Source organism: Leucoraja erinacea, chromosome 5 (genome assembly GCF_028641065.1).
Source record: "Leucoraja erinacea ecotype New England chromosome 5, Leri_hhj_1, whole genome shotgun sequence".
In the NCBI taxonomy this organism is placed as follows: domain Eukaryota; kingdom Metazoa; phylum Chordata; class Chondrichthyes; order Rajiformes; family Rajidae; genus Leucoraja; species Leucoraja erinaceus.
Genome location: NC_073381.1, coordinates 42,684,491 through 42,711,000, shown reverse-complemented (window position 1 = coordinate 42,711,000; position 26,510 = coordinate 42,684,491). Strand labels below are relative to the sequence as shown.

General features: G+C 37.8%; 1 protein-coding gene across 1 annotated transcript in view; it reads left to right on the top strand.

Moving 5' to 3' along the window:
- mapre3b (microtubule-associated protein, RP/EB family, member 3b) overlaps window positions 1-26,510 on the top strand; it is a 68,567-nt gene that overhangs the window by 32,044 nt on the left and 10,013 nt on the right. Inside the window, exons 4-5 of the mRNA XM_055635438.1 lie at window positions 11,365-11,566; window positions 16,634-16,779. Of these exons, the coding sequence (XP_055491413.1) occupies window positions 11,365-11,566; window positions 16,634-16,779 (348 nt within the window). The remainder of the gene's footprint in view (window positions 1-11,364; window positions 11,567-16,633; window positions 16,780-26,510) is intronic.

Here is a 26,510-nt window from a genome sequence, read left to right as displayed (position 1 = left end):
TAAAGCTAAGAACTTGAAATAATTATGTTTGTTTCAGGAAATAATGTTTGTGTCTTTATAGCTTCTGTTTGGTTATCCATCTGGTAAAGAAAATTATGAATTAGTTAACTTTGAATTTTGATAACTTTTCCCTAAAATATTTCACCATCAGAAAATGAGGTTAAATATCCTGGAGTTCTTTCTATCTTTTAAAGTTTAAGCAAAATAATTATGATTGCAAATAATGTTAATATGCACATGATGTTGAATACAAAGGCAATTAGCAAAGTAATCTGGTTTTAAACTTCAATATCTTAAAAAATAATATTTGCACAATTCTGCATCATATGATCCATCAAGACATCATACCAGAAAATATCTACAATTTCTATGTTTTCATACATCCTCCATTTTCAGAAGAATTGGGTCTGTCATTCAGCAACAGAAATCACAGGTGTCTTTTGTATCTTCCTCAAAGGTTACATGATCTCTCTCATTATTTTGGTTTATCTGACATGTCCTGATTCCTTCCTTTTTTTATTCCCTAGTAGAGCTATGTAGTGTCTTTATAGGATATGGAAAAGAGTTGTGGAGTGAGGAGGTGAGACTCTGTTAAAAATGCAGTCTGTCCTGCATCTACAACCACGGTTGTTGAGGCAGTTTAATTTCTTGGACAATTAGTTCAATAGGTTTATATTCCTTTGCATCAAAAGTTTTTTTCTTCATTTCCCAGTGGTCAAACTCTTAGTCTGGGAGTATACACACAGACAGCATCTCAAACCTAGCACCGGGTTCATGGTGCTAGTGTGCCCCTTTATGCTTTGGAATCATGAACAACCACACTAAGTACTACCAACACATTCTCCACAAAATTCCTCGGATCATTTGGCAGGATAGCCAAACTATTGTCACTCTCCATCTTGGGCCCTACATCCCCAGTATTGAGGCTCTGATCATGCCCAACCAGCTCCTTGAATTGCTGCATTAGCCCCATGTCTGACTCCTATTTCCTGGAACAAGCACTACACTCCCAGGAAGATTCCAGGAAGACAAACTGTTTCAAGAACTCACTGACTCATGGGAATTGTAGTTCTTACCCACTCAACATGGACAAGAACCATTGAAGAAGGAACCAAATTTGTTTAGACTCTGCAATTGTAGCATACCGAAACTATTGGAAAGTGCTCACTATATCTCATATAATCTACCCTGTCAGACTACACAAGTGGCAGAGTTTGTGGATTCAGCCTAAACCCTTCAGTTAATTCAGAACCCACTGAACCAAAGCTAAAATAGCAAGTTACCTAGACCCCACATGACTGTCAAAGAAGACGATGACACCAAGTTTTTCCAGATAAGGAAAGCAGCCTCTCAGCATCTACTTCGTCAACCCAACTGAATATATTGTGTCAGAGAGATCATCTTGTAAACTCCATCAGATGAAGAGATTTCCTGGAAGACAGAAAATGTAGGCCAGTCTTCCTTTTGGCATAGTTCATCCTCAAATGGAACAATCAATCTTCTGAATCGCTAACTGCAAGGCAGGTAATTCATTCCTCAGATATGAGGGCCAAAACTACCCACAATATTCCAAATGAGATCTAACCAAAGCCCTATACAATTTCAGCTTCCTGGTGTGTTTCTCCTCAAAATAAATACCATTCATTTTCCCAATTGTTTGCTTTCACTTTCTACATACTTACATTTTATGCCTTGTAATCCAGCACACTAAATTACCTCTGAACGCGAGCATTTCCTGGTTGCTTGTCATTTAATGAATGTTATATTTCTACTAATCCCCAACAGCTACTGGGCTCTGCCTTGTCTTTTTTAAATTCCCACATGTACATAATTATTTTTTATTTTTCTGAACTCAACTTATGGCTCATCTGTTTGTCTCACAAGCTACAAATAGAACGTTATCACATTGTGATTACTTTTGCCCAGAGCACTTTTTGCCCAGTGTACTTTTGCCCAGATTACTTATCAATGCCATTATACAAGGTCTAAGTTATAGTGTCCTTGTTTGGTATCATGAAATATTGTTCCAGGACATGGTCTGAAAATGTGAACTCCAAACTACTTTTTGCCAATTTTATTTTTTGTGCTCGATGTAAATTCCTCATCATTTCTGTCTTTACTACAAGCTTTTTTTGTGATTAATTATTTCTCCAGTTGGATGTTTGCTAATGCCACCTATCAACCACTCACATTTTCATTTATTAATTCTTATTGCCAACCAGGCTGTTGTTTTTGTTTTTCAAGTATCCTCATCAGGATCACCAACTCTTTCCCTTATACCTTCTCCAACCGATAACTATCACCTTTTTTTCATTTTGCTTATACTTTAATGTTAAGTAACCTGAAATATTTACTTGCTATCCTCGACACAGCTCTCGACAATAGCTATCAAGTCAAACTTGTTTTTTTAATTAATGACATTGCCTCTATTGTATTACAAAAGCTTCTTGCATTCAGGTCCAATCTTTTTATTTTTTAACCATTTTTCTTCAAATTTGTTTACTGCATTTTATCATTTAACATTAACTTTCCTATCTCATTCTACCTATAGTTAACTAAATGGCTACTTGATTCTGTCTTGTTCTCTTTGAAATCTAAAATTCTCCCTTTATTTGAATCCTATTCCCATCCACTACCCTGGGCTCCACAAATTCACGCATATTGCTTTAAAATATGACTTTTACATTGCCTATTAAATGTATCTTAAAATAACAAATCAGACAAGGTTACTATTGCTTGATATTTCGTTTATTTTTACCTATATTAACTGAAAACTAGTTTATGTCACATAACTAACTACTTTGTAGTATGTTTTTTTACACCAAGCAGCAAGCAAAATACAGATTTTAAATATTTACTTGCATATTCCATTGACCAATAGTATTAAATGCACACAGCAATACCCCTCCTTATGTGGTTAGGAATGGAAAGGTAAAAATTGAATACAGGTGACCACTTGGTTAGTGAGTTCAATTTATGCATCAACAAATGGCATAAAATCATCGAAGACTGAAGTTGTTTACCACTGTTCCAAATCTGAATGGTTAATATAAAAGTTGAGTTAGGTGTAAATCTCTGGAGAATCATACTTTTTGTATTTATGTTGGGGCACTTCAGCAAAGTGTTTGTACAGAATATATAACACTTCAGATTTTCAAGAGGAGTATAATTCAAATAGAAAATTCTGGGTTGATCACCTTTATCTTTTTGTTTTGAACTATTAACACAGCTTTGATTTGTCGTTGATAATCTGGGTGAAAAATAATACTCTACATTTGCACATTGACCATTCTCTCTTCCTTTCTCTTTTGATTTTTTTTTAAACTGTGATATCTGATTCCTCCTAGAAAAGGCTAGTTGTCAGGTATTTATTGCTTTAATTGTCTAAATGGGATCCCAAGCACTTTATAATCTTATTTATAGTGTTTTATAAAATGCACTTGGAATTAAGAAGTATTTGAAATACCTTTGGGTATTGGTTCTACCCTTTTCTTTAGATGTTCATTATCCCCTATAAATAGATCTTTCGCACTAGCTTTTGATATTTACCATTTTATCTAACCTTTTATACCAGTTAATATTTAGTTTCATTGTGATCATTTAAAATCTTCTCTCAGTAGATCTCTTGGTGCTTATTTTTGCAACACAGGAAACTGATATACTTTGGTGCTGCAACCACTGTACTTTGGAGTTCAAGTGCAGACTTCCTTGTACCACTTTTAGATATTTTGTGAAATTTATTTATCTTAAAATCTGGAATCAGGACTTGATTTCAGCATTGGCTCTTTAACATTTTAAGAGGAGACGCATGAAAAATGGATTGGATCTAGGGCGTTATATGAGACAACAATTTGCTTCTTTGAGGTAGCTCTCTTCGATGTACATATCTCCAAGCAAGACATTGTGGAAGGATAATATAGTTCATTTCACTCCTGCAATATGTTAGCTGTTTTGGCAACTTACAACCAAACAAAGGTTGTTCTACCTAATCTATGACTTCTGAATTGATCATTTCAAGATTAGCTACAATCCTTGTTACTTGGGAGTATCTTGATGCATTTTCGAACACTACTGTTAGGATATATTTGCAAAGGCAAATACATCTTTTGCAAGATCAGTTCTGTAAATTGGTATGTAAATCAATTCACAGAAATCCCCATCACCATTTTCCCCATGATCCTGATATAAATGTCTTTTTTCTGGAGAATAAAAATATATGTGCCCCACCTTTGGTACTGATACTTCCCCACTCTAAATATATTTTATCCTCTGAATTAAGAACTTCTGTCTTCTTTCCTCATTGTCTTCATGCTGATTTGAAGTACTTGGAGTTTAATTGTTAATTTTATTTAATTTCTCCTTCGTTATACCACCTCGGTCTACCTTTCAGCCACCTCTGTCAAAAAAAACCTAAGGAGGGAATCTGGATCGATGACTTGTGTACAGTGTGGGAATGAGGGAGATCACATGGCTGTTGCGAGGAACATTATTAAAAGGACAGTGTCCTGTGATTTCCCCCTTTCGATGACAGACCTCATTCATCTGTATGTGGAGGATAAACTACACTGAAATCAGGAGGAAAACCTTCTCAAGGTAGGTTATCTTTCTTTGCACAGTCCAGCAGCAATGGATAACTTGCTTATTGCAAAAACTGAGACATGCTATTCGGTAATATCAATCGTTTCCGCAGCACATTCATTTGGAGAATTTCAGTTTCTCAGATTTATACACACTAGTAACATGCTTGGTGGATCATATGGCCCACACCTATTTCCATATTCCTGATGAATGTCGGTCACAGTTTGCCACGACACAATAACAGTATGTGACACATGCTAAAAAGACAATTTTTAAATCATTTTCCTGATTCATTTTTTTACGTTTGGTCAGTTCTTACATGTTTTATTCCAATTGCTCTCTGAATTTATCACCAGCTTCACTTTGATTTGCCAATTTAATTTCAGCATTTAAATTGCTGAACCCAAAAAATATATTTTTGATTTCAGCAGTTTAAATGCATTCTAGATCTTATGCTCAATAATGTGAATAATCTGCTTCAGTCTATGCATTTTGAAACAAACATTTTGAATATTTGTATGCACTTTAAATTAATACCTGACATAGTGATAATTCAAGCATAGCATTCCAATGTATAGTTATTCTATTGAAAACAAACAAGTTAAGTCAGGCATTAGTAACGATTATGTACAATGACGTAATTTTAGCTGGGCGTTGTTCTCACTGATTAGAATGCAGCACTAACTAACAATGTTACAACATTTTGAGATTTTAAAAATCAAGCCTGCAATTTATCCCATCAGATAAAGCATAAAAAGAAGTTTAATTTGACACCTAATTCACTTCCATATCTTCAGTATTAAAAAAGTTATGGCCATTTTCATACTCGGAAATTAGCATCGTGTTCCCTATTACTTTTCCATTGACTTAACACAAAAGCTGTGATCAGTTAAAAGGACACTTAAAAGCCCATAACTTTCTTAAAAATTAAGACTGAAATAAATTTTCAGTTATTGTAGATTGGAGCATTCTGAAACAAATATGAAACAATCTTACTTGGATGACCTGAAATTAAAGCATATAATTAGTTGGTTACCCAATTGTAGCTTATTACAAAATCAATTACTAGATCTAAACATCTATCCATTTCTTAAGAAAAGATTAACATTTTTAAATAGTCTAAGCATCCAAATAACATTCACACAAGAATTCATAATATAACATGATTTTAAAATCTCATTGGCATGGATTTATAGGCCAAATGGAAGGAATTTAGTGTTTAATTCCCATAAATTAATGGCCATTTAAATCATCTTGCTAGTGGGATTTTGTGGAACGCGATCGTTTGGAACGTTGCAGTTGCGGTGAATTTAAACCCCATATCGGCAGGAAAAATACTGCCAGTTCGTATTGGTCCTAAATCACCGTTTCGCAACGTAAAATTTGGATTAAAGGCATCCTAAGAAGCACGTTTATATGTAAAATAAACGGCTTTCCTTTACCTGTCCCGTACGTGAAATCCATCCCCGTTGTCGGCATTGACGGCTTTAGAAGATGATTTTTAAATTATTCCAGTGCTGAAATTGTCAGGCGATTTAAAAAAAAATCGCAGAACGGCCGTTGGAACAATTCTTCAGCAAAAGCTTGTACTCCGAGAAAATATATCCAGGACAGGTAGGAGAAAAAACGCATTTTAACCCCGCCCCACCACCACTCAAAGGCGCCAAAGTCGCGCACACGGCCAGTGGCAGACCTGCAGCGCCGCTGAAGGTAAGTTTTGTAACATGCCTACACTAACTGTTACTCGGCGAGTAATAGAGCATAGGAGTCAAATCATAGATAAAAGCTTTGAATTCAATCTAAGTATTTTCTGAAATAAATAAATAGATAGTAATAAAATCAGTTCTGAAAATAATAAGTTCATAGGTTGTTGGAGCAGGATTAGGCCATTTGGCCCATCAAGTCTATTCCTTCAATCCTGCATTCCCTAACTGGCCTGGCCTCGCTTTGAACCCATCCTATTATTTTTTAACTGCCCTCTGAAATGATTTATGAAATAATTTCATTTTATCAAACCACAGCAGAAAAGAATAAAACTCGCCGGCTGAATCTATTACCTAGGCACAGGATATAATAAAGTCACACCTATCTCAATTGACATGCAAAGTCTTCCATGAAACCAGATGGGGAGTGGTGTAAATGTTGGGAGAAATGTCCCAGAGTTTTCAATGAATACTATGTCATTGCAGTTATTTTCTATAGTTCTTTCCAAACCAGCAACCAACGACTCCCAGAAGGACAAAGACATCAAGTATATGGGAGCACGGTTATCCTCATACCAAATTGATTTGGTTCAACATCTTCAACACAAGACTTACAGTAGCGTGGGCAGGTACACAAAATTGCTGGAGAAACTCAACGGGTGCAGCAGCATCTATGGAGCAAAGGAAATAGGCGACGTTTCGGGCCGAAACCCTTCTTCAAACTGACCTGTGGGCATGTCGTCACCAAATAGACTTCAGACTTCGAAAGAAAAACAAAGCTCACCTCGGCCTTCTTAAAGGCAACATTTTGTGACATTATGACATTGTTAACATTCACTGTCAAAAAGAAGAATGCATCTATTCTAGTTTCAGATTAAATTGCCCTTGCAGCTTGCTGTTAACAATAGGTTGATACCCATGTGTTAATCTTTCAGTTTTGTTTTCACTCTTCAAGGAATCGTGGCTACTTTGTGAAAAGCAGGAGAATATGGAATAAACACCTTGAGGCAAATTAATTTCAGAATATTCATCAACACAGTTATATGGTTTCAATTGAAGACCATATTGTTTATTGCATGTATTAGATGTTCACTGTCCATTAATTTTCAATCCAGTACTTAAGCAGTTGCATGTATGAAGAAGAATTTCTATTGCAATTGTTTGACTGTGCACATGTCTGCTATTTGCTGGGGGAGAAAAATATTTTTTTAGCCTACAAAATGAATGTGCTGAATTTAGTTTGATTTTGGTGGTTGTTCCATAAGGAACTGCTAGCATCTGCCTTGTGCGTATGGACACATTTGGTACTCAAACCTAAATGTGGAAATTGTGAATTTGACGGTAGAACTCTGCTGGCAGTATCCAATTTGCACTTTGTCACTGAACGTGGCATGGAACACATTCTTATCAATTGGTGTTATACAGCTGCAAGGAATAAAGATAAGATGATTCAATAAATGTTAATATTTTCATTGTTATAGTTAATTTTGTTTATATTATGAATGTTTTCTAATGTTTAATTGTGTTTTTCATTTTTGACAGTTTGCAATTGTTTCTGAATGTCACGAAAATTCAGAAACACTTCCAGGTATTGACAGCTTTGACAGATTGCAAAGCAAGGGCATGGCTTTGCCATCAGTCAACTTTCTTAAGAAGAGTTTCTTGGACAGGTCTTGTTTGGGCCCATCAGCATGCCTTAGTTGAATCTTGCCAGGCCCTATCATCACTCAGCGCTTTATCAGGACAATCAGAGTTAGCAAGTTTACATGAGTAAGAGCTCCCTGACTGCTTGGTTGTGAGGTAAATGTAGCAGACCTTACTGAGCAAAATCCAGGCCTGAGAAGAAAGACTTAGCTTCAACACATTCTTTAATAAAGTTTTGACTTAGACTTTACTCTTGACTTTGATTTTCTTAATGCTACATACTTATGTAGGCGACTGGTTTGTTCTTGAAGAATCTCCTTGTCAGAACTCTGAACGCAAAATGACCAGTGAAGATTATGCAAAAAGAAATGGAGGAATCAAAGTGAGACGGGATCATTCCATTCCAAACAATCTTTTCACATTTGTAATAGTCATCTCCTTTCTGCTGATAAACAAGTTCCAATCCACAACTGATATTTTACCGCTTCCATAATCATTCTTTAAAAGCATTGTGTAGAACATTACACTATGCATTTTGTAAATCCAGGCCAAACAAAACATTTTTGATTGATTTTCGTGATCTTTATTCACAAATATCGCCACCATTTGTCCAGTGAATTATCCAATTCACAGATTTGTTTTTGTATATATTTTTTGATTATAATATGCATTGTTCTCAAGTCATCAAGTACCATTTTTCTGCTCAGTTTCCCCATGTCTCTGCTAACGACCTATTGCATTTATATTTGGGGCGTTGGATGGCTTTGCCAGATAGGATTGAGAAATCAAAGGGATTTTATGTATAATAAGGATAAACGGGTAACCAGAGAGAGAATAGGGCCCCTCAGAAACCAAACAGTGGAGCCGCTTTAGATGGGCAAGGTCCTCAATAGATTTTTCTCCTCTACTATTACTGTGGTGAAAGACATGAAGACTAGGGAAGACACACAGCGTTGAAGTAACTCAAGTTTGTCAGGCAGCATTTCTGGAGAACATGACTCGGCGACATTTTGGGTCAGCCACAAAACACCACCTATCCATGTTCTCTGTGGATGCTGCTTCACCTGTTGATTTACTCCAGCTCTTTGCATCTTTTTTGAACAACCAGCATCAGCAGTTCATTGTGTCTACATGAAGATGAGGCAACTTGGGACAATTAATGGAGATGTTTTAAGGACCGTCTATATTACGGTCAAGGAAGTGCTAGACATTTTAAGACGGATGAAGGTAGATAAATTCACAGACCTAATCAGATATATACATGGACATTTGGAAGTTAGACAAGAAATTTCAGGTGTCCTAGCTGAGATATGTGAATCACAATTAGAGATGAATGCGATGCTGGAAGAGCGACGAATGGCTAATGCTATGCCTCTGCAAAAGAAGGGCTGCAAAGAAAACCCTGGGAACAATGGATCCGAAAGCAGAACATCTGTGGTAGGAAAGTTATTGGAGATGATTCTGAGGGATAAGATATACATGTATGTGGAAAGACTGAGGTTTATTTATGGTAGTCAGCAAGATTTTGTGCATGGGAGACACTCTCGTGAATTTGATTGTTTTTTAGTGTAGCCAAGAAGGTTGATAGGATTAGGCCTTAGACATAAACTACATGGACTTTGTTAAAGTTCAGCTTGGTAGGCTAATTTGGACGGTTAGACTGCATGGCATCCAGGGGGAGCTAGTAACTGGATACAGAATTGACATGGTAGGAAGCAGAGGTTGGAGGAGGAAGGTTGATTTTCGGACTGGAGACCTGCGCCAACTATTGTGCCTCGGGTCAGTGCTGGGCCTGTTGCAACTTGCCATTTATATTAATAATTTGAATGAGAATGTACAAGGCATGATTAGTTTATAGCTGACCCTGAAATAGGTGGAATGGATTGAAAATGATTATCATGAATTTAAGCAAAATCGTGATCAACTGAGCAAGTGGGCCAAGTAATGGCTCATGAAGCTTAATTAGTGAGGTGTTGCATTCTGTGAATTTCAATCATGCCAGGACCTTCATATTGAACAGTAGCCCCCTGGGGATTGTTGCAGAACAGAATGACCCAAGAATAGATATATAATTCTCTGAAAGTGACGTTGCAGGTAGATAGGGTGATAATGCTTTCGGCATGCTTCTGCCAGGAAATTAAGTAGAGAAGTTCGGATGTCATGTTACAGTTCAAGACATTTCAAGATTTACGAGGATGTCAAGAGTGTTTTATTGTCATACACCCCAAAAAACAGAACAGTGAACAAAGAAATGTGCCAGGACTCTAGGACCTGAGCAATGGGGAGAGATTGAGCAAGCTTGGACTTTTATTCCTTAGAGGCTGTAGGGTGATCTTATAGAGGTGCATAAAATGATGGGACGATAAATAGGATGAATGCATAGAATTCCCCGATAAGGTGAATCAAGAACTAAAGGGCATAGGTTTGAGGTTAGAGGGGAAAAATTTAATAGGAATATGAGGAGCAACTTTTTTCCACACAGGGTGATAGGTATATGGAGCGAGTTGCCAGAGATGATAGGAAGGGTTTTGAAGCATACAGGCCACACGTGGGAAATGGGACTAGTTTAGATGAGTCATCTTGGTTGGCTTGGACGAGTTAGGCAGAAGGGCCTGTTTCTATGACTATTTGGCCTGTTGGGTCCAATCTGGTTCCCAGATGCTCTTGTTTCTGATTAACTGGCAACTATAAATTACTGTAGATTAATGGCAAAATACAAACAAAAGTGCATTGATAGGTCCAGGTGGTAGAATAAGTTGCAACGATGCAGGGAATCAAAGTGGGAAATGGGACTAATGGATTGGCCCAGGGAGCTGTCTAAGATTACATGGGGTAGCTTTGGATGTGGGAAGAAACTGGAGCCCCAGGAAGCAACCCACATGATCACAGAGAGAACACAGACAGCACCAAAAAATTGGGATCAAATCCACGTTTCTGGAGCTGTTAGGCGACAACACTGACTGCTGCACCACTATACCATGTTGGTTCAATTGGTTAAATCAGGTGTTAACCTAAAGGGCTTATCCCACTTAGGTGATTTTTTTTTTGGCGATTACAGGCAACGGCAGCAAAATTTTCAACATGTTAAAAAATTCTTGGCGATAGTGGTGACAATTGTTGCTGTCATAGGTTGACGTAAGTATTGTCGTAGGTTGTCGCCAGGTGTCGTAGGTGAATTCCATTAAAACTAGTCCCTGGCAGTCACCTGAAGAGTCGCTTAAGTGGGACAGGCCCATAAGAAAAACAAATGCTGAAAATCTAAAAGAAAGGAAACTAGATATCTGTCCATGTAAAACACTAATGGCAATTACATCTTTTAAGAAGCCATTCACATGTAAAATCACCAATGATTCAATGGATTTGATCTGTAAGATTGACATGACATAATTTGGTTAAGAAAAATGAGACAAAATTAAGCTTATTGCTTTTCTTTTTCCAGATTATTCCTGTTGAAAGATTAGTGAAAGGAAAGTTTCAAGACAATTTTGAATTTGTTCAGTGGTTCAAGAAATTATTTGATGCAAATTATGATGGAAAAGAGTATGACCCGATTTTGGCAAGACAAGGACAGGATGGAGTTCCACCACACAACCCAGGTGAACAAATATTCAACAAACCGAAGAGACCCGTGGGCACTGCAGGTAAACCTATTAACTGTTGGGTTTCTGATTATTTTCTTTTACCTCTTTGTGCATCCTCAAATGATAACTCATTGTGCTTTTATTTCACATGTTGAGTTACATGCACAGGTTGAGTGTTGATGATGAATGTACAATGTGTTAATGGACAAAATAACTTTGGTCACAAAACTAACCAAAGTTAGGACATTCATGGCCGAGATTAATGCTAAATAAATTACATCATGCAGAAATACGTTATACTCTGCTATAGAGGGGGAATATTAGTGGATACATGAGAAAGCAAAACATTAAATTAATTGAATTAAGTGTAAGAAGATCTGATTGCATTTATCTTGCTATTGTGAATAAAGAAGACTTGAACCGGGGCGTGAGAACAGCCAAGCGTGTCTATGGACAGAAAATTCAAGCACACTTCACAGACACAAAGGACCCCAAGCGCCTGTGGCAAGGCATCCAGTCTGTCACCGGCTACAGGCCAACACCCCCACCGTGCGAGGACAACACAGACTTCCTCAACACACTTAACACCTTCTTCAACCGGTTTGAGGAGGACAACACCATCACACTAACAAAAGCCCCTCCCTGCCCAGACCATGAAACACTTCACCTGGACCCAGCTGATGTGCGGAGGACCCTACTCGAGGTGAACCCCAGAAAAGCTGTAGGTCCTGACAACATACCGGGGCGTGTGCTCAGAGACTGTGCTGACCAACTCACAGATGTTCTCACTGACGTCTACAACACCTCTCTGAGCCAAGCCATCATACCAGCATGCTTCAAAGCCACCACCATCATACCGCTACCCAAGAAATCCCCAGCCTCAACACTGAACGACTACCGGCCCATAGCACTCACGTCCATCATGATGAAGTGCTTTGAAAGGTTGGTCAAGGCCCACATAACATCCAGTCTCCCCTCTATACTTGACCCATTACAGTTTGCGTACCGTCCTAACCGTTCCACTGATGATGCCATAGCAACAGCACGCCACCTAAACCTGGCTCATCTGGAAAACAATAACAGTTACGTGCGGATGCTGTTCATCGACTTCAGCTCCGCCTTCAACACAGTCATCCCCCAACACCTGGTGAATAAACTCGGCGGAATAGGCATCAGCACCCCACTATGCAACTGGTTACTGGACTTCCTCACCGACAGACCACAGACAGTAAGAGTTGGCAAAAACTCATCAGAGACCACCATCATGAACACTGGGGTCCCACAGGGATGTGTGCTGAGCCCTCTGTTGTTCACGCTGATGACACATGACTGTTGTGCCAAACATAATTCGAACCACATCATCAAGTTAGCAGATGACACAACAGTGGTGGGTCTCATCAGCCACGATGACGACTCAGCCTACAGAGAGGAGGTACAACAACTCATCAACTGATGTGACATCAATAACCTTCAACTCAATGTCAATAAAACAAAAGAAATAACTGGACTTCAGGAAGAAACATACAGCACACATCCCACTCACCATTAATGGCAGTGCAGTGGAATCTGAAAAGCACCAAGTTCCTGGGAGTGCACATCACAGATGATCAGACATGGTCCACCAACACCATCTCCCTAATCAAGAAAGCACAGCAACGCCTCCACTTCCTTCGATGGATGAGGAGAGCCGACCTCCCCCCTTCTGCCCTCACCACTTTTTACAGGGGTGCCATTGAGAGCATTCTTACCAGCAGCCTCTCAGTCTGGTATGGCAGTTGCTCTGCTGCTGACCAGAAGGCCCTACAGAGAGTGGTGAGGACAGCGGAGAAGATCACCAGATCACCCCAACCAGCAATCCAGGACTTATACCCATCTCGCTGTCGCAAGAGAGCAACCAATATCATCAAAGACACCACCCACTCAGCACACAAACTGTTCACCCTCCTACCATCCGGCAAGCGCTACCGCAGCATGCGGAGCAAAACCACCAGATTCAAAAACAGCTTTTTCTCTCAGGCCATCAGACTACTCAACACACTTAAGAAAATTCCATGAACAATACACAAACAAAGACCAACTGACTGTCAAAATAACTTTAACTCAATGTCTGCAGTATGCTATTTGCACTTTTCTATATTGCACCTTTTATTATTGCACCTTAATAACATACCTTAAAATTTTACTACACTGGCACACTGTGAATATTTTATATAATGTATATGTCCATTGTCTATCTTTATTGGTATATAGTCTGTCTGTGTTATAAATATTACTTGCACATTTGGAGTATGGGGAAACGCAATTTCAATCCTCTGTGTAACTACTTGTTGCATTATTTGAATTGACAATAAAGTTTACTTTGAGAATGAAGGTGATATAAAAGGAGGAAAAGAATTGAGCGCATAAACTAGACTGATAGGAATGGAAAAGAGAAGAATGATTCATGTTCAAACACCAGACTTCTGATGAGTGCCAGAAGTCAGTGAGGCAACATATTTGGGAGGGGAAAAGTTCAAATTTGGCTTGGGTAGCAGTAGTAGGAAAGTGATAAGTGAAAATCTTTTTAAGTAGATCACTGAAGAACAAAGTTTCATAAGCCATGATAAGAATATTTTTTGCATAATTTTGTTGTGCAGGAATCTACCAGTATACTGCTAAATGTTGATGGTATGCATCATTCAAGCCAATTGCAGGTCTAATGGATATTACTTGGTGAATGTGGAACTCTTTAAAATATATTCATGAGTATCTCTTTTTGCTTGGCCTGTAAAGATGGAGAAAACATTAAGTAAAAGAGTGAATGGAGGACCAAAATAAATTACCTTCCACTCAACAGTTATGCTGAAACCAACAGGTTTGGGATGATACACAGGGAACAGATCTGGAGTCACGTGAAATGCCATTTATAGTTTTGATTACAGTCAAGCTTAATATTGCAATTGGATCAGAAGGTGTACTTGAGATGTATTTAGTAAATAGGTGTTGGCTTAGCAGGTAGGATAAATATCCCTCAAGTCAGAAAAATAGGACTTCAGGCTTACTAGAGATATTTGAGCATATAATTTTAATGATAATTTTAATGAATTTTAATGATTTAATTTACATGTAAGTTTTACTTGATATATGAGAGTACCTGCCCTCTCACAGATCGAAAAGATCTGTTTTTTTTTAAACAAAGCTTTGGGAGTCTGCTTGGCTTCAGGGAAAATATTTGTTTTATGTCTATCCCCAAATCAACCAATGACTCTGAAATTCTTATTTGTATTTTCCTTTGCTCTAGCCCTGTAACCCTCTTGGAACTTGGTGTCTTTATAATTAGTCATAGAGTGGTACAGTGTGGAAACGGACCCTTCGGCCCAACTTGCCCAAATCGGCCAATAATGTTCCAGCTACACTAGTCCCACTTGCCTGCGCTCGGTCCATATCCCTCCAAACCTGTTCTATCCATGTACCTGTGTGTTTCTTAAACAATGGGATTGTCCCAGCCTCAACAGCTTGTTCCATACACCCACCACCCTTTGTGTGAAAACGTTACCCCTTGTATTCCTATTAAATCTTTTCCCCTTTACTTTGAACCTATGTCCTCTGGGCAAGAGACTCTGTGCATCTACCCGATCTATTCCTCTCATGATTTTGTACACCTCTGTAAGATCACCACTCATCCTCCTGTGCTCCATGGAATAGAGACCAAGCCTACTCAACCTCTCCCTATAGCTCACACCCTCTAGTCCTGGTAACATCCTCGTAAATCTTTACTGAACCCTTTCAAGCTTGACAATATCTTTCCTATAACATGGTGCCCAGAACTGAGCACAATATTCTAAATGCGGTCTCACCAACGTTTTATGCAACTGCAACGTGACCTCCCAACTTCAATACTCAATACTCTGACTGATGAAGGCCAAACTGCCAAAAGCCTTTTTGACCACCTTATCCACCTGCGACTTGACCTTCAAGGAATCATGCACCTGTAATCCTAGATCCCTCAGCTCCACAACACTACCCAGAGGCCTACCATTTACTGTGTAGGTCCTGCCCTTGTTCGACGTCCCAAAATGCAACACTTCTGTGTAAACCTCTGTATTAAATTCCATCAACCATTCCACCACCCACCTGACCAATCGATCCAGATCCTGCTGCGATATTTCACAACCATTTTCACTATCTACAAAACAACTCACTTTTGTATCATCCGTAAACTTTCTAAACTTGCCCTGTATGTTCTCATCCAACTCATTGATGTAGATGACAAACAGTAATGGGCACAGCACCAAACCCTGAGGCACACCACTAGACACAGGCCTCCAGTCCGAGAAGCAACCTTTCACCATCACCCTCTGCTTCCTTCCATAGAGCCAATTTGCTATCCATTCAGCTTTTGCTCCTTGGATCCCATGCGATCTAACCTTCCAGAGCACTATACCATGTGGAACCTTGTATAATGCCTTACTGAAATCCGTACACAACATCTACAGCTCTGCCCTCCATGATCTTTTTGGTCTTCAAAAAAATTAATCAGATTTGTGGGACACGACCTCCCACGTACAATACCATGCTGACTCCCTAATCAGCCTTTGCCCTTCCAAATGCCTGTATTAACTATCCCACAGATAATCTCAAGTAACTTTCCAACTACTGATGTTAAACTCACCGGCCTATAGTTCCCAGCATTTTCCCTGCAGCCCTCCAGTCTTCCGGCACCTCTCCTATATTTAAGGATGACTCGTAAATTTCAACCAGGGCTCCCGCAATTTCCTCTCTGAGTGCTTATTAAATTCCCACATTGTACGCTGCATCATTCTGGCATTCTTGGAAATGTTTCATCTATAAATTTACCCTTTTTACCTCTTAACCTTTAAAATTATGTTGGAAACCTATCTCTCTGCCTAACCAATAAAGAAAAAACTGATTCATGTTGACAACTTGCTTATAGTGACCTTGGATTTGGGTGCTGATGTTTGCTTAGATGGAAGGACAAAGAATGCAGGCTCAATACTGAAAATGAACTTATTAGATTAATCAAAAAATAAATGTTTTACTTTTCAAAATATTGGTCTGTGTACTTTAATCTTTAAATGATTATTTTTGAACGTGCTGAAGTTATTTATTTTTGATTTCTGGTTTAAGTGCCACAGAGAACATCTCCAACAGTACCCAAGATTACAACCAGAACGCCAAATACAACATCCTCAATCGGCATGAGGAAAGCCCAAAATTTTTCTCGAAATGGAGGTAGTGATGCAGATGCCCAAATAATAGAACTAAACCAGCAGGTGGGCATTTTAGAAATATGCTTTGTAGTTTCAATCCCACATGGAACCAAATGTTGTATTGCAGACTACATAATCTAAACAAATATAAATATATATATTTGAAACTCAAATGCCTCTGTTGTATAGATTTATAATTTCAAACCAAATGGGGGAAATAATGAGCGATGGAGTAAAAATTCCACCTTTCGTGTCCATAGAAATTAAGGATATTCTGAAACTGAAGAATAAATTAGAGAAATTAATTGTGTTGTAGAATCTGAATTCTAGAGATAGAGAATAGAGAAATTAATTGTGTTGTTGAATCTGTGTTGTAGCTTTCTAGCCTTATTTTAATGAGGTCAAATGTGAAATACATTGGACTGATGTAGAGTCATAATGTTATATAGCATGGAAACAGGTACTTGTCCATGCTGACCAAGTTTCCAACTTTAGTTTGTACTATTTGCCTGTGTTTGGCCCTTTTCCCACTGAACCATGTGTGTATGTACCTGTCCAAATGACTTTTAAATGTTGTTATTATTTCCAGTACTATCATTTTTTCTGATAGCTTGTTCTATAAAGCCACCATCCTCTATGTGAATAAGCAGCCTCTCGGATCCATGCTGGGCAAAAGACTGTGCTCATCTTATCTATGCTCATCATGATTTTAGATTCCTCCATAAGGTCACCCTTCTATGCTCAAGGGTAGAAGCCCCAGCAGATACAGTCTCTATTATAACTCAAAGGACCTCCAGTCCTGGTAACTTTCTGGTGATTTTTTCTGTAACCCTTAGAACTTAATGACATCCTTCCAATAGGTAGGGAAGCAGAACTGAGCATAATACTCCATTTAGTTTCACCAATGTTTTGTACAGTTGTAATTACCTTTTTAATCAATAGTTATGAATTTTGTTTATCCTTTGATAAATATATATTTAGATTTTGTGAATTACAAATTAAGCTAATATTCTATGACCCATGTGCCCCATTTTGCCTATTAGGTTCAATAGAAAGTGTACTAATTTTATGGAAATATTACACTAAAAAAAGCTGACGATTTATCCCCAGCTGCTAATAGACTGGCTGCTTCACACAAAATCATGACACACCACTGAATTATTGTCAAAATTCAACATGTTATATCAGCCTGTTGATCTCTCTGGTATTTGGTCATTCATATGCCAAAGTTATACAGATCCTTGTCTTTCTTACATTGTGCATTAGGACATGGTTAGCTGTATGCAATTTAAACAGTTGAACAGTTTACCATGGTCAAATAAAACAACTGCCAATCCAGTAATAAATGTTTTCTGTAACCTAACACATTTATCAAACTTTTAATGTAATTTTAAATGGAAGAAGTTAAATATCCACCCCAAGAAAATTGTTCCATTGATTTGGGATTCTTGTTTTAAAATAAAGGCACACTTATTTCCAAGCATTATATTTCAAAGGTTTCAAAGGTCTTTTATTGTCACGTGTACCAATTAAGGTAAAGTAATATGCGAATTGCCATACCAAAAAAAAAGCAACAAGACCCAAACCTACCTAAAAGTTAACATAAACATCCATCACAGCGGATTCCCACATTCCTCACTGTGATGGAGGGCAATAAAGTCCAATCTTCTTCCTCTTTATTCTCCCGTGGTCGAGGCGATCGAAGCCCCCACGTCAGGGTGATCGAAGCCCCCGTGTCGGGGTGGTCGTAGCTGGCTTGGAGATCCCGAAGTTGGTCTCTTAACCAGAAACTGCGAGCTCCACGATGTTAAAATCCATAGGCTCTCGAGGTTGGAGCTCCGAGGTCGATCCCTGGCAAAGTGATCACGAGTGCCACGATGTTAAGCCGTAGTGCGGACGGAGATACGATACGGAAAAGAAATTGCATCTCCGTCGAGTTAAGAGATTAAAAAATGTTTCCCCCAACCTCACCCCCCACATAAAACAAACTAAAGAACACTAAAAACATACATTTAACACATACTATTAAAACACCAAAGAAGGAAGAGACTGTCAGACATACTTAAATTTAAAGAGACTTAGCTGATCAGCACAGTGCTAAGTTTTTCATGTATACTTTTATACATTTTCGCCCTGTCTGTGGTTTACAGAGCTTTGTAGGTATGTTGTATATTTTTCCCTTGCTTAGAGGTACAGTTGTGCAAAATTCATCAAAATCACTGATTAGGAAAATACTTTTGTGGGCAATTTAAATGCATTGCTGATAGAAGCAGAAGAATTTGGGCATTTAAGAAATGGCAGAGGAAATAAATAAATGCCATGTCTGTCTTCACTGAATACGAATAAAAATACCCGTCAAAAATATTATAATCAAGGAACCAGTGCTAATAACAAAAATCGAAGAATTTGCAAAAAAACAGTCGAGAGTATTGGGTAAAAAAACAACTGGAGAGGTTATGAGCCTGAAAAGGGATGCAACTTTATGGTCTGAAGTAAGTGACCTGAGAAACAGTGGATGCCTGATGAATGCCAAAATGTTACAAGTTTTAGGAATGGGTCTGGCAGATTAGAGGATAACAGATGTGACCCCACTATGCAAGAAAGGAGGGAGAGAAAACATAGCAGCTGGGAAAATGCTGGAATAAAGATGTGACATCCAGCACTTGGAAAATAATGATACGCTTGAACAGTCAATATGAATTTTTGTAAGGAATATCAAATTTGGCTAATGGATAACAAACTTGAAATTAGAGCATTGATTCAGTTCGAAACCTTGTACAGAAAACAAAATATAGAAGAGAAAAGAGATATGGGATTGATAGAATTAAATCTAGAAGTCACAAGTGAACAATTTAAACTAATTTTTTAAATGACTGAAATCTCCAACAATGTTTCAAGACTGAAGGGAATGAAACAATACGTTAAATTTCCACTGGCGAAGAGTTTGTTTTGTTGATGCTGGAATTCCCTGCAGTTTTTGGTGGATTTGCTGGATATGTAGCACATACTCAAATTGACCACTTTCCATTTGTTTCAGTGATGATTGTCACATGCCAGAAATTATGTGGAGACGCTAGACGGAAACTCCTGTGTCTTTCTTCTGCTTTTATGATTGATGCTTTTTTGTTTGGTCAAATTTACGCTTAGATAACAGCAATGATAATAGTTCTGTTTTTGTATGTAAAATAAAAGTTTGGGTGAGCAGCACAAAAAAAACTTTCAAATAACTGCCCAGAATTAGATAGTGGAATTTGCAGTGTTGTTGTGTGGAGAACTTGATTAAATTTGTGTTTTAACAAGAATTCTGGTCTAATCTCTAAAGTCCCATCTGGCGTTATCAGGAACCCTCCTCCACACTTTAACACTTGCTTCTTGATCCCTTAACCACGTTCCAAACCCATATAATTGTGGCCTTGTACAACTGGTTTCTTATGTCCTTACAGCCTATTGTGGCGTCACCTGGTGGTCAGACCACTTACTGTCGAACCCTCATCAGTGGTCACGAGGACTGTCACATGACATCATGGGTTAGGGGGAGTGTCCTGCTACATCAGTAGATCTTACCTTGAGATGAGCAACATGTAGCTGAACACGAGTCAACACCCTCGCTCATCAGCAGCAGCAATGACTCTTATGTTAGAGAGTCCAAAACGCACATTTATATAACTTATCTTGCTAAAAAAAGAACCATTTGATCACAAAGTTTGGACTCGCTACACTATAATAATTTTTCTGTTTTGTGAATTGGTTCTATGATTTGTCAAAATCCTATGTTTTACACAGAATAGTTTTGGAAAGACAATTCAGTGCAGAAGTAAATTAAAATTACCTTAGTTTGCCAACTTGTGGGAAATGTGACTATAATGGACCAGAAAGTTTAAAGGTAGAAATTTAATTAAAAATGATTAAAACTGACAGATAATTGAAAATGTTAAAGAATAAATATAACACACTTTTTGCACATTATATATTTGTGCAGGGCCATTAATCTCTACTCAAATGATTGGGGATGGTGCTTGTATATCAACTCATCCTGGTTTAAAGCTGACAGCTACATTTTAAACACATTTTAAGTGCATCCACACACTCACTTCAATGGAGCATGTGTTAAAGTTGGTTAGACTTGATGAGTAGAATAATAATTCAAAGAGTCAAAGGTCTCGTTGAACAAACTTTTACTCTGTCACCCGGGTGAAAATAGGACACAGCCAGTAGTGTGCACTCAGATGCACACTCGCAAGCTGCTACACCTCTACTGACTATACAGAGAAATTACATGTATCTTTATACTGATAAAACAACATTAGTCACATGGTTCGTAGGCATAAGTGAACAAAGGACTCAGTTACATACAATGAAATCCTTCAAACTAACATTAAAGAGATATGGGAGTATAGAGATACATGGCCCAGCTGCTTAGGCAAGAAAGCACTATTGTATTAATTGAAACTCCAGACAGAACACTGATATGGCAAAGAAACGAGATGCTAGGGAACGGCCATTATCTCTGTTCCCTTTAGTTAGTGAAGGTCATGTTCACAAGCTTCTGCAGACTTACAGAATAGTCAATATTTAAATTTAACCAGCATTCTATTCATAAAATGGAGGTTGCAGCTAACATGAATAAAATAGCTAAATAAGATGGCGTGCTAGCTCTTACACATGCAATCAGATGAACTTGGCATCTGAGCTTCCATGTTTGACAATGGGTGTGTGGAACTCAAGTCTTGAGACATGGCTGGTAGCCAGCTTTTGCTTCAGAATTGAAAATATCAGCCAGTAGAATTATTTTTTTAAATATTATTTTTTAATGTTTATTTTATTGGAAGCAATTATACAAGAATAAAACAATCGGCATGACAGTTAAACAATTTTCGTACAGCCTCATTTTTAACATAAATACATGAATTTAAAAAAAAGAGAAAAAAGGAAAGAATTAAGAAAAAGAAGAAAAAAGAAAAAGAAAAGAAGAGACCCCTAAACTACCTAAGAAGTGCGAGAGGAAAGAAGAGAAATAAGAAAAAAGAAGATGGAGATATGCCCCCCCCCCCCCCCCCCCCCCCCCCCCCCCCCCCAAAGCTCACCCATCCCTAGCATCGGTTTTACATTTGTGTTCAAACATTCTGTTATTGCAGAAATTCAGTGAAAGGAGACCATGTTTTGAAAAATTGGTCTGCTTTTTTCAGCCAAAACAAGCCTAATGTTTTCTAAATGTAGTGTCTCGGACATGTCAGTATTCCACATCTTCATTGTGGGAACTGGTGTCTTGTTCCAGAATTTGAGTATAAGTTTTTTCGCAGTTATTAGGCCGTAGTCAAGGAAACACCTTTGAAATATCGTTAACTTAGAACAGGCCTGTTCCTTGACTACGTGTTGGAGAAAGAAGAATCGCGCCTATGTTAAAAGGCAAACAATCTTCACTCTCCATTTTTAACCAATTTACCTGTTGACATGTATCATCCATCCAGAAAATTATGTTTTTAATATTAGTCGCCCAATATTAGATAATGAAATTAGGAAGAGCTAATCCTCCATTTTCTTTAGATTTACACAAATGCCTTTTGTGTATTCTGTGGGTTTTGTAGTCCCAGATGAAATTTGTTATAATAGTCAATTTTTTTGAAAAAGCTTTTGGGGAGATATATCGGTATTGATTGAAATAAATATAGGAGTTGTGGAAGGAAGATCATCTTTATGGCATTTACTCTACCTATAAGGGAAATAGGGAGTGTTTTCCAGAATTGAATGTGGGCGTTTAGTAATTAGTGGTGGGAAATTTGTTTTAAATAGTGAGGTGTATTTTCTAGTCACATATACTCCAAGGTATCTAAATTTTTCAGTAACAATTCTGAAGGGAAGTTTTTGGAGTTGAGACGGGTCTCGAGCTTTTATTGGCATAATTTCACTTTTATTCCAATTCATTCTATAACCTGAAAAGGCACCAAATTGTTCTATAAGGTACCAAATTATACCAAAAGACACCAAATTGTTCTACATTTGGGATACTAACTTGGGAGTTGGTGATGTATAAAAGTACATCGTCTGCATATAACAAAATCGTGTTATTGGTATGTTTAGTGTTATATCCATGAATACCCGAATGTACTCTAATGCTCTCTGCGAGAGGTTGTATGGCTAAGCCAAATAACATTGGTGAAAGGGCGCATCCTTGTCTATTACCCATGGATAAATGAAATTTAGGTGAAATAATTTGATTTGTCAGAATTTTGGCTGTCGGATTATTATATAACAGCTTAACACATGAAATGAAGTTTTCTTCTAATTGGAATTTTTCCAACACTGTAAAGAGATAGGCCCATTCCACTTGGTCGAAAGCTTTTTCTGCGTCTAGGGAAATAATTGTTACATCTTCGTTTATCGTTCTGTGTGAATAAATTATATTAAACAATCGTCTCAAGTTATAAAACAAATGTCGCTTAGGTATAAACTCAGTTTGATCTGGGTGTATTAATTTACTAATATACAGACTTAGTCTGCTTGCCAAAGTCTTGGCTAATATCTTCTGATCTGTATTTAAAAGAGCTATTGCTCTATATGATCCAGGCTCTTCAAGGTTTTTATCTTTTTTTGGAATCAATGTAATAGTAGATTCGGCAAGAATTTGTGGTAAAGTCTGTTCTTTAAATGTCTGAATATAAAGGGCTTGTAAACGTGGGGAAATTCAATCATTAAATTTGTTATAAAATTCATTACTAAACCCATCCGGACCCGGCGTTTTTCCGCTTTTCAATGATTTAATAGTCTCTACAATGTCTTTTATTGTTATCTCTGCCCCTAATTCCTCCCATTCCTCCTCATTAGGGATTAAGAACAGTCAACATGGATTTGTGCCTGGAAGGTCATGTTTGACTAATCTTCTTGAATTTTTTGAAGAGGTTACTAGGGAAATTGACGAGGGTAAAGCAGTGGATGTTGTCTATATGGACTTTAGTAAGGCCTTTGACAACGTTCCTCATGGAAGGTTGGTTAAGAAGGTTCAACTGTTGGGTATAAATGCAGGAATAGCAAGATGGATTCAACAGTGGCTGAATGGGAGAAGCCAGAGGGTAATGGTGGATGGCTGTTTATCGGGTTGGAAGCAGGTGACTAGTGGGGTGCCTCAGGGATCTGTGTTGGGTCCTTTGTTGTTTGTCATGTACATCAATGATCTGGATGAAGGTGTGGTAAATTGGATTAGTAAGTATGCGGATGATACCAAGATAGGGGGCGTTGTGGATAATGAAGAGGATTTCCAAAGTTTACAGAGTGATTTAGGCCATTTGGAAAAATGGCTGAAAGATGGCAGATGGAGTTTAATGCTGATAAATGTGAGGTGCTACACCTTGGCAGGACAAATCAAAATAGGACATACATGGTAAATGGTAGGGAATTGAAGAATACAGTTGAACAGAGGGATCTGGGTATAACCGTGCATAGTTCCTTGAAGGTGGAATCTCATATAGATAGGGTGGTAAAGAAAGCTTTTGGTATGCTAGCCTTTATAAATCATCAGAGCATTGAGTATAGAAGCTGGGATGTAATGTTAAAATTGTACAAGGCATTGGTGAGACCAAATCTGGAGTATGGTGTACAATTTTGGTCGCCCAATTATAGGAAGGATGTCAACAAAATAGAGAGAGTACAGAGGAGATTTACTAGAATGTTGCCTGGGTTTCAACAACTAAGTTACAGAGATAGGTTGAATAAGTTAGGTCTTTATTCTCTGGAGCGCAGAAGGTTAAGGGGGGACTTGATAGAGGTCTTTAAAATGATGAGAGGGATAGACAGAGTTGATGTGGCCAAGCTTTTTCCTTTGAGAATAGGGAAGATTCAAACAAGAGGACATGACTTCAGAATTAAGGGACAGAAGTTTAGGGGTAATATGAGGGGGAACATCTTTACTCAGAGAGTGGTAGCGGTGTGGAATGAGCTTCCAGTGGAAGTGGTGGAGGCAGGTTCATTGGTATCATTTAAAAATAAATTGGATAGGCATATGGATGAGAAGGGAATGGAGGGTTATGGTATGAATGCAGGCAGGTGGGACTAAGGGAAAAAAAGTTGTTCGGCACGGACTTGTAGGGCCGAGATGACCTGTTTCCGTGCTGTAATTGTTATATGGTTATTAAGGGATGGGAGATTGCAATTCCCAAGAAAGCTTTTCATCTTTGCAGGATCAGCTGTTGTTTTTGATGAATATAGTGTTTGATAAAATTTTAAGAATCTTTCATTAATATCTTTAGGCAGTGTAAGCAGCTCTCCTTTTTCTGATCTAATTTTTTGAATAGTATGATCCTTCTTTAATTTACGGAGCTGATGTGCCAGCAGTTTATGTGGTTTGTCACCAAATTCAAAATTATTTTGCTTAGTATAATGAAATACCCTAATAATATTTGCAGAAAGGATCTGGTTTAATTTAAGTTTTAATGCGGCTATCTTATTATGTTTTGCAATGGTTGGGTCAATCGCATTTTCTGTCTAGCTGTTTAATCTGTTTTTCTAATTCCAATTGTTCAGTCTTATTTTTCTTGTTTTGAAAAACTTGGTATGCAATAATACAGCCTCTGATATAGGCCTTGAAAGTTTCCCACAACAACCCTGCAGAAATACCACGTGTGTCATTTGTCTCAAAGAATATTTTCATCTGTAGCTTCAAATAGTCACACCAACTTGCCTCAGTTAGTATTTGTGGGTTGAATCTCCAAAATGATTTTTATTGTACATTCCTTCCAATTTTAAGGAGAAAGTTAATGGACAATGGTCCGAAATTATATTATTGTGATATTTTGGGTTATAGGTGAAAGGGATAAGTTTTGCATCTACCAGGAAATAATCAATTTGTGTATACTTTTTGTGAACAGCTGAATAAAAAGAGTATTCTCTTCCGGATTGGTAATCCTCCATACGTCGGTTATGTTTGTATTATTCATATACGTATTTAAAAGTTCACTCGATTTTGATTTTGAAATACTTTTCCTTTGGCCTGAAGATTTATTCAAGTATTGATCTAATACACAATTTAGGTCTCCTCCAATTATCAGATTCTGCTGGCAGGAGTCTGAGTATATTAAATATTTTATTAAAAAATTGGGGATTGTCGAAAATTAGGAGCATAAATATTCACCATAGTCAGTGGAGTTGAATATAGTTCCCTGGATATTATAATATACCTGCCTTCCTTATCGGCTATAGTTTATTTGTGTTTGAACGGTATACCTTTGCGAATTAGGATAGCTGTTCCTCATGCTTTGGAAGAAAAAGTAGAATGATATAATTGGCCAATCCAGCTACCCTTCAGCCTGTTGTAAGCTCCATTTTTAAGATGCGTCTCCTGTAGAAATATTATATCAGTATTAATAGATTTTAAATGAGCTAGTACTTTGCCCATTTTAATTGGCTCGTTAACGCCCCTAACGTTCCAACTACAAAATGTAATTTCTCCCAATTTTCCTAGCAACAACATCTTGCATTTTAAAACTTACATGGTTTCCTTTGATTCAAATGATCCAACACATTGTTTGAAATATTTCCTTTAATTGCTGGGTGGGTGAGCCCTGTCCCCTTTCCCCCTATCCCCCAGAGATATCTCCAAGAAAAATTTGCATTAATAAAAATAGTTAAGATATTTAGTTTAAAAAAAAAAGTAGAAAATGAAAAAGAAAAACAACGGAAATTGCAGCATACAGAAATGCTGCTGGGGAATACCACCCAACGGTGGTTGGGTTAGTGAAAACTTCCGTAGATAATATCTTAAGTCCACTCCTTAAGTTAATAAAAACTAATCAGAACAGACCCCA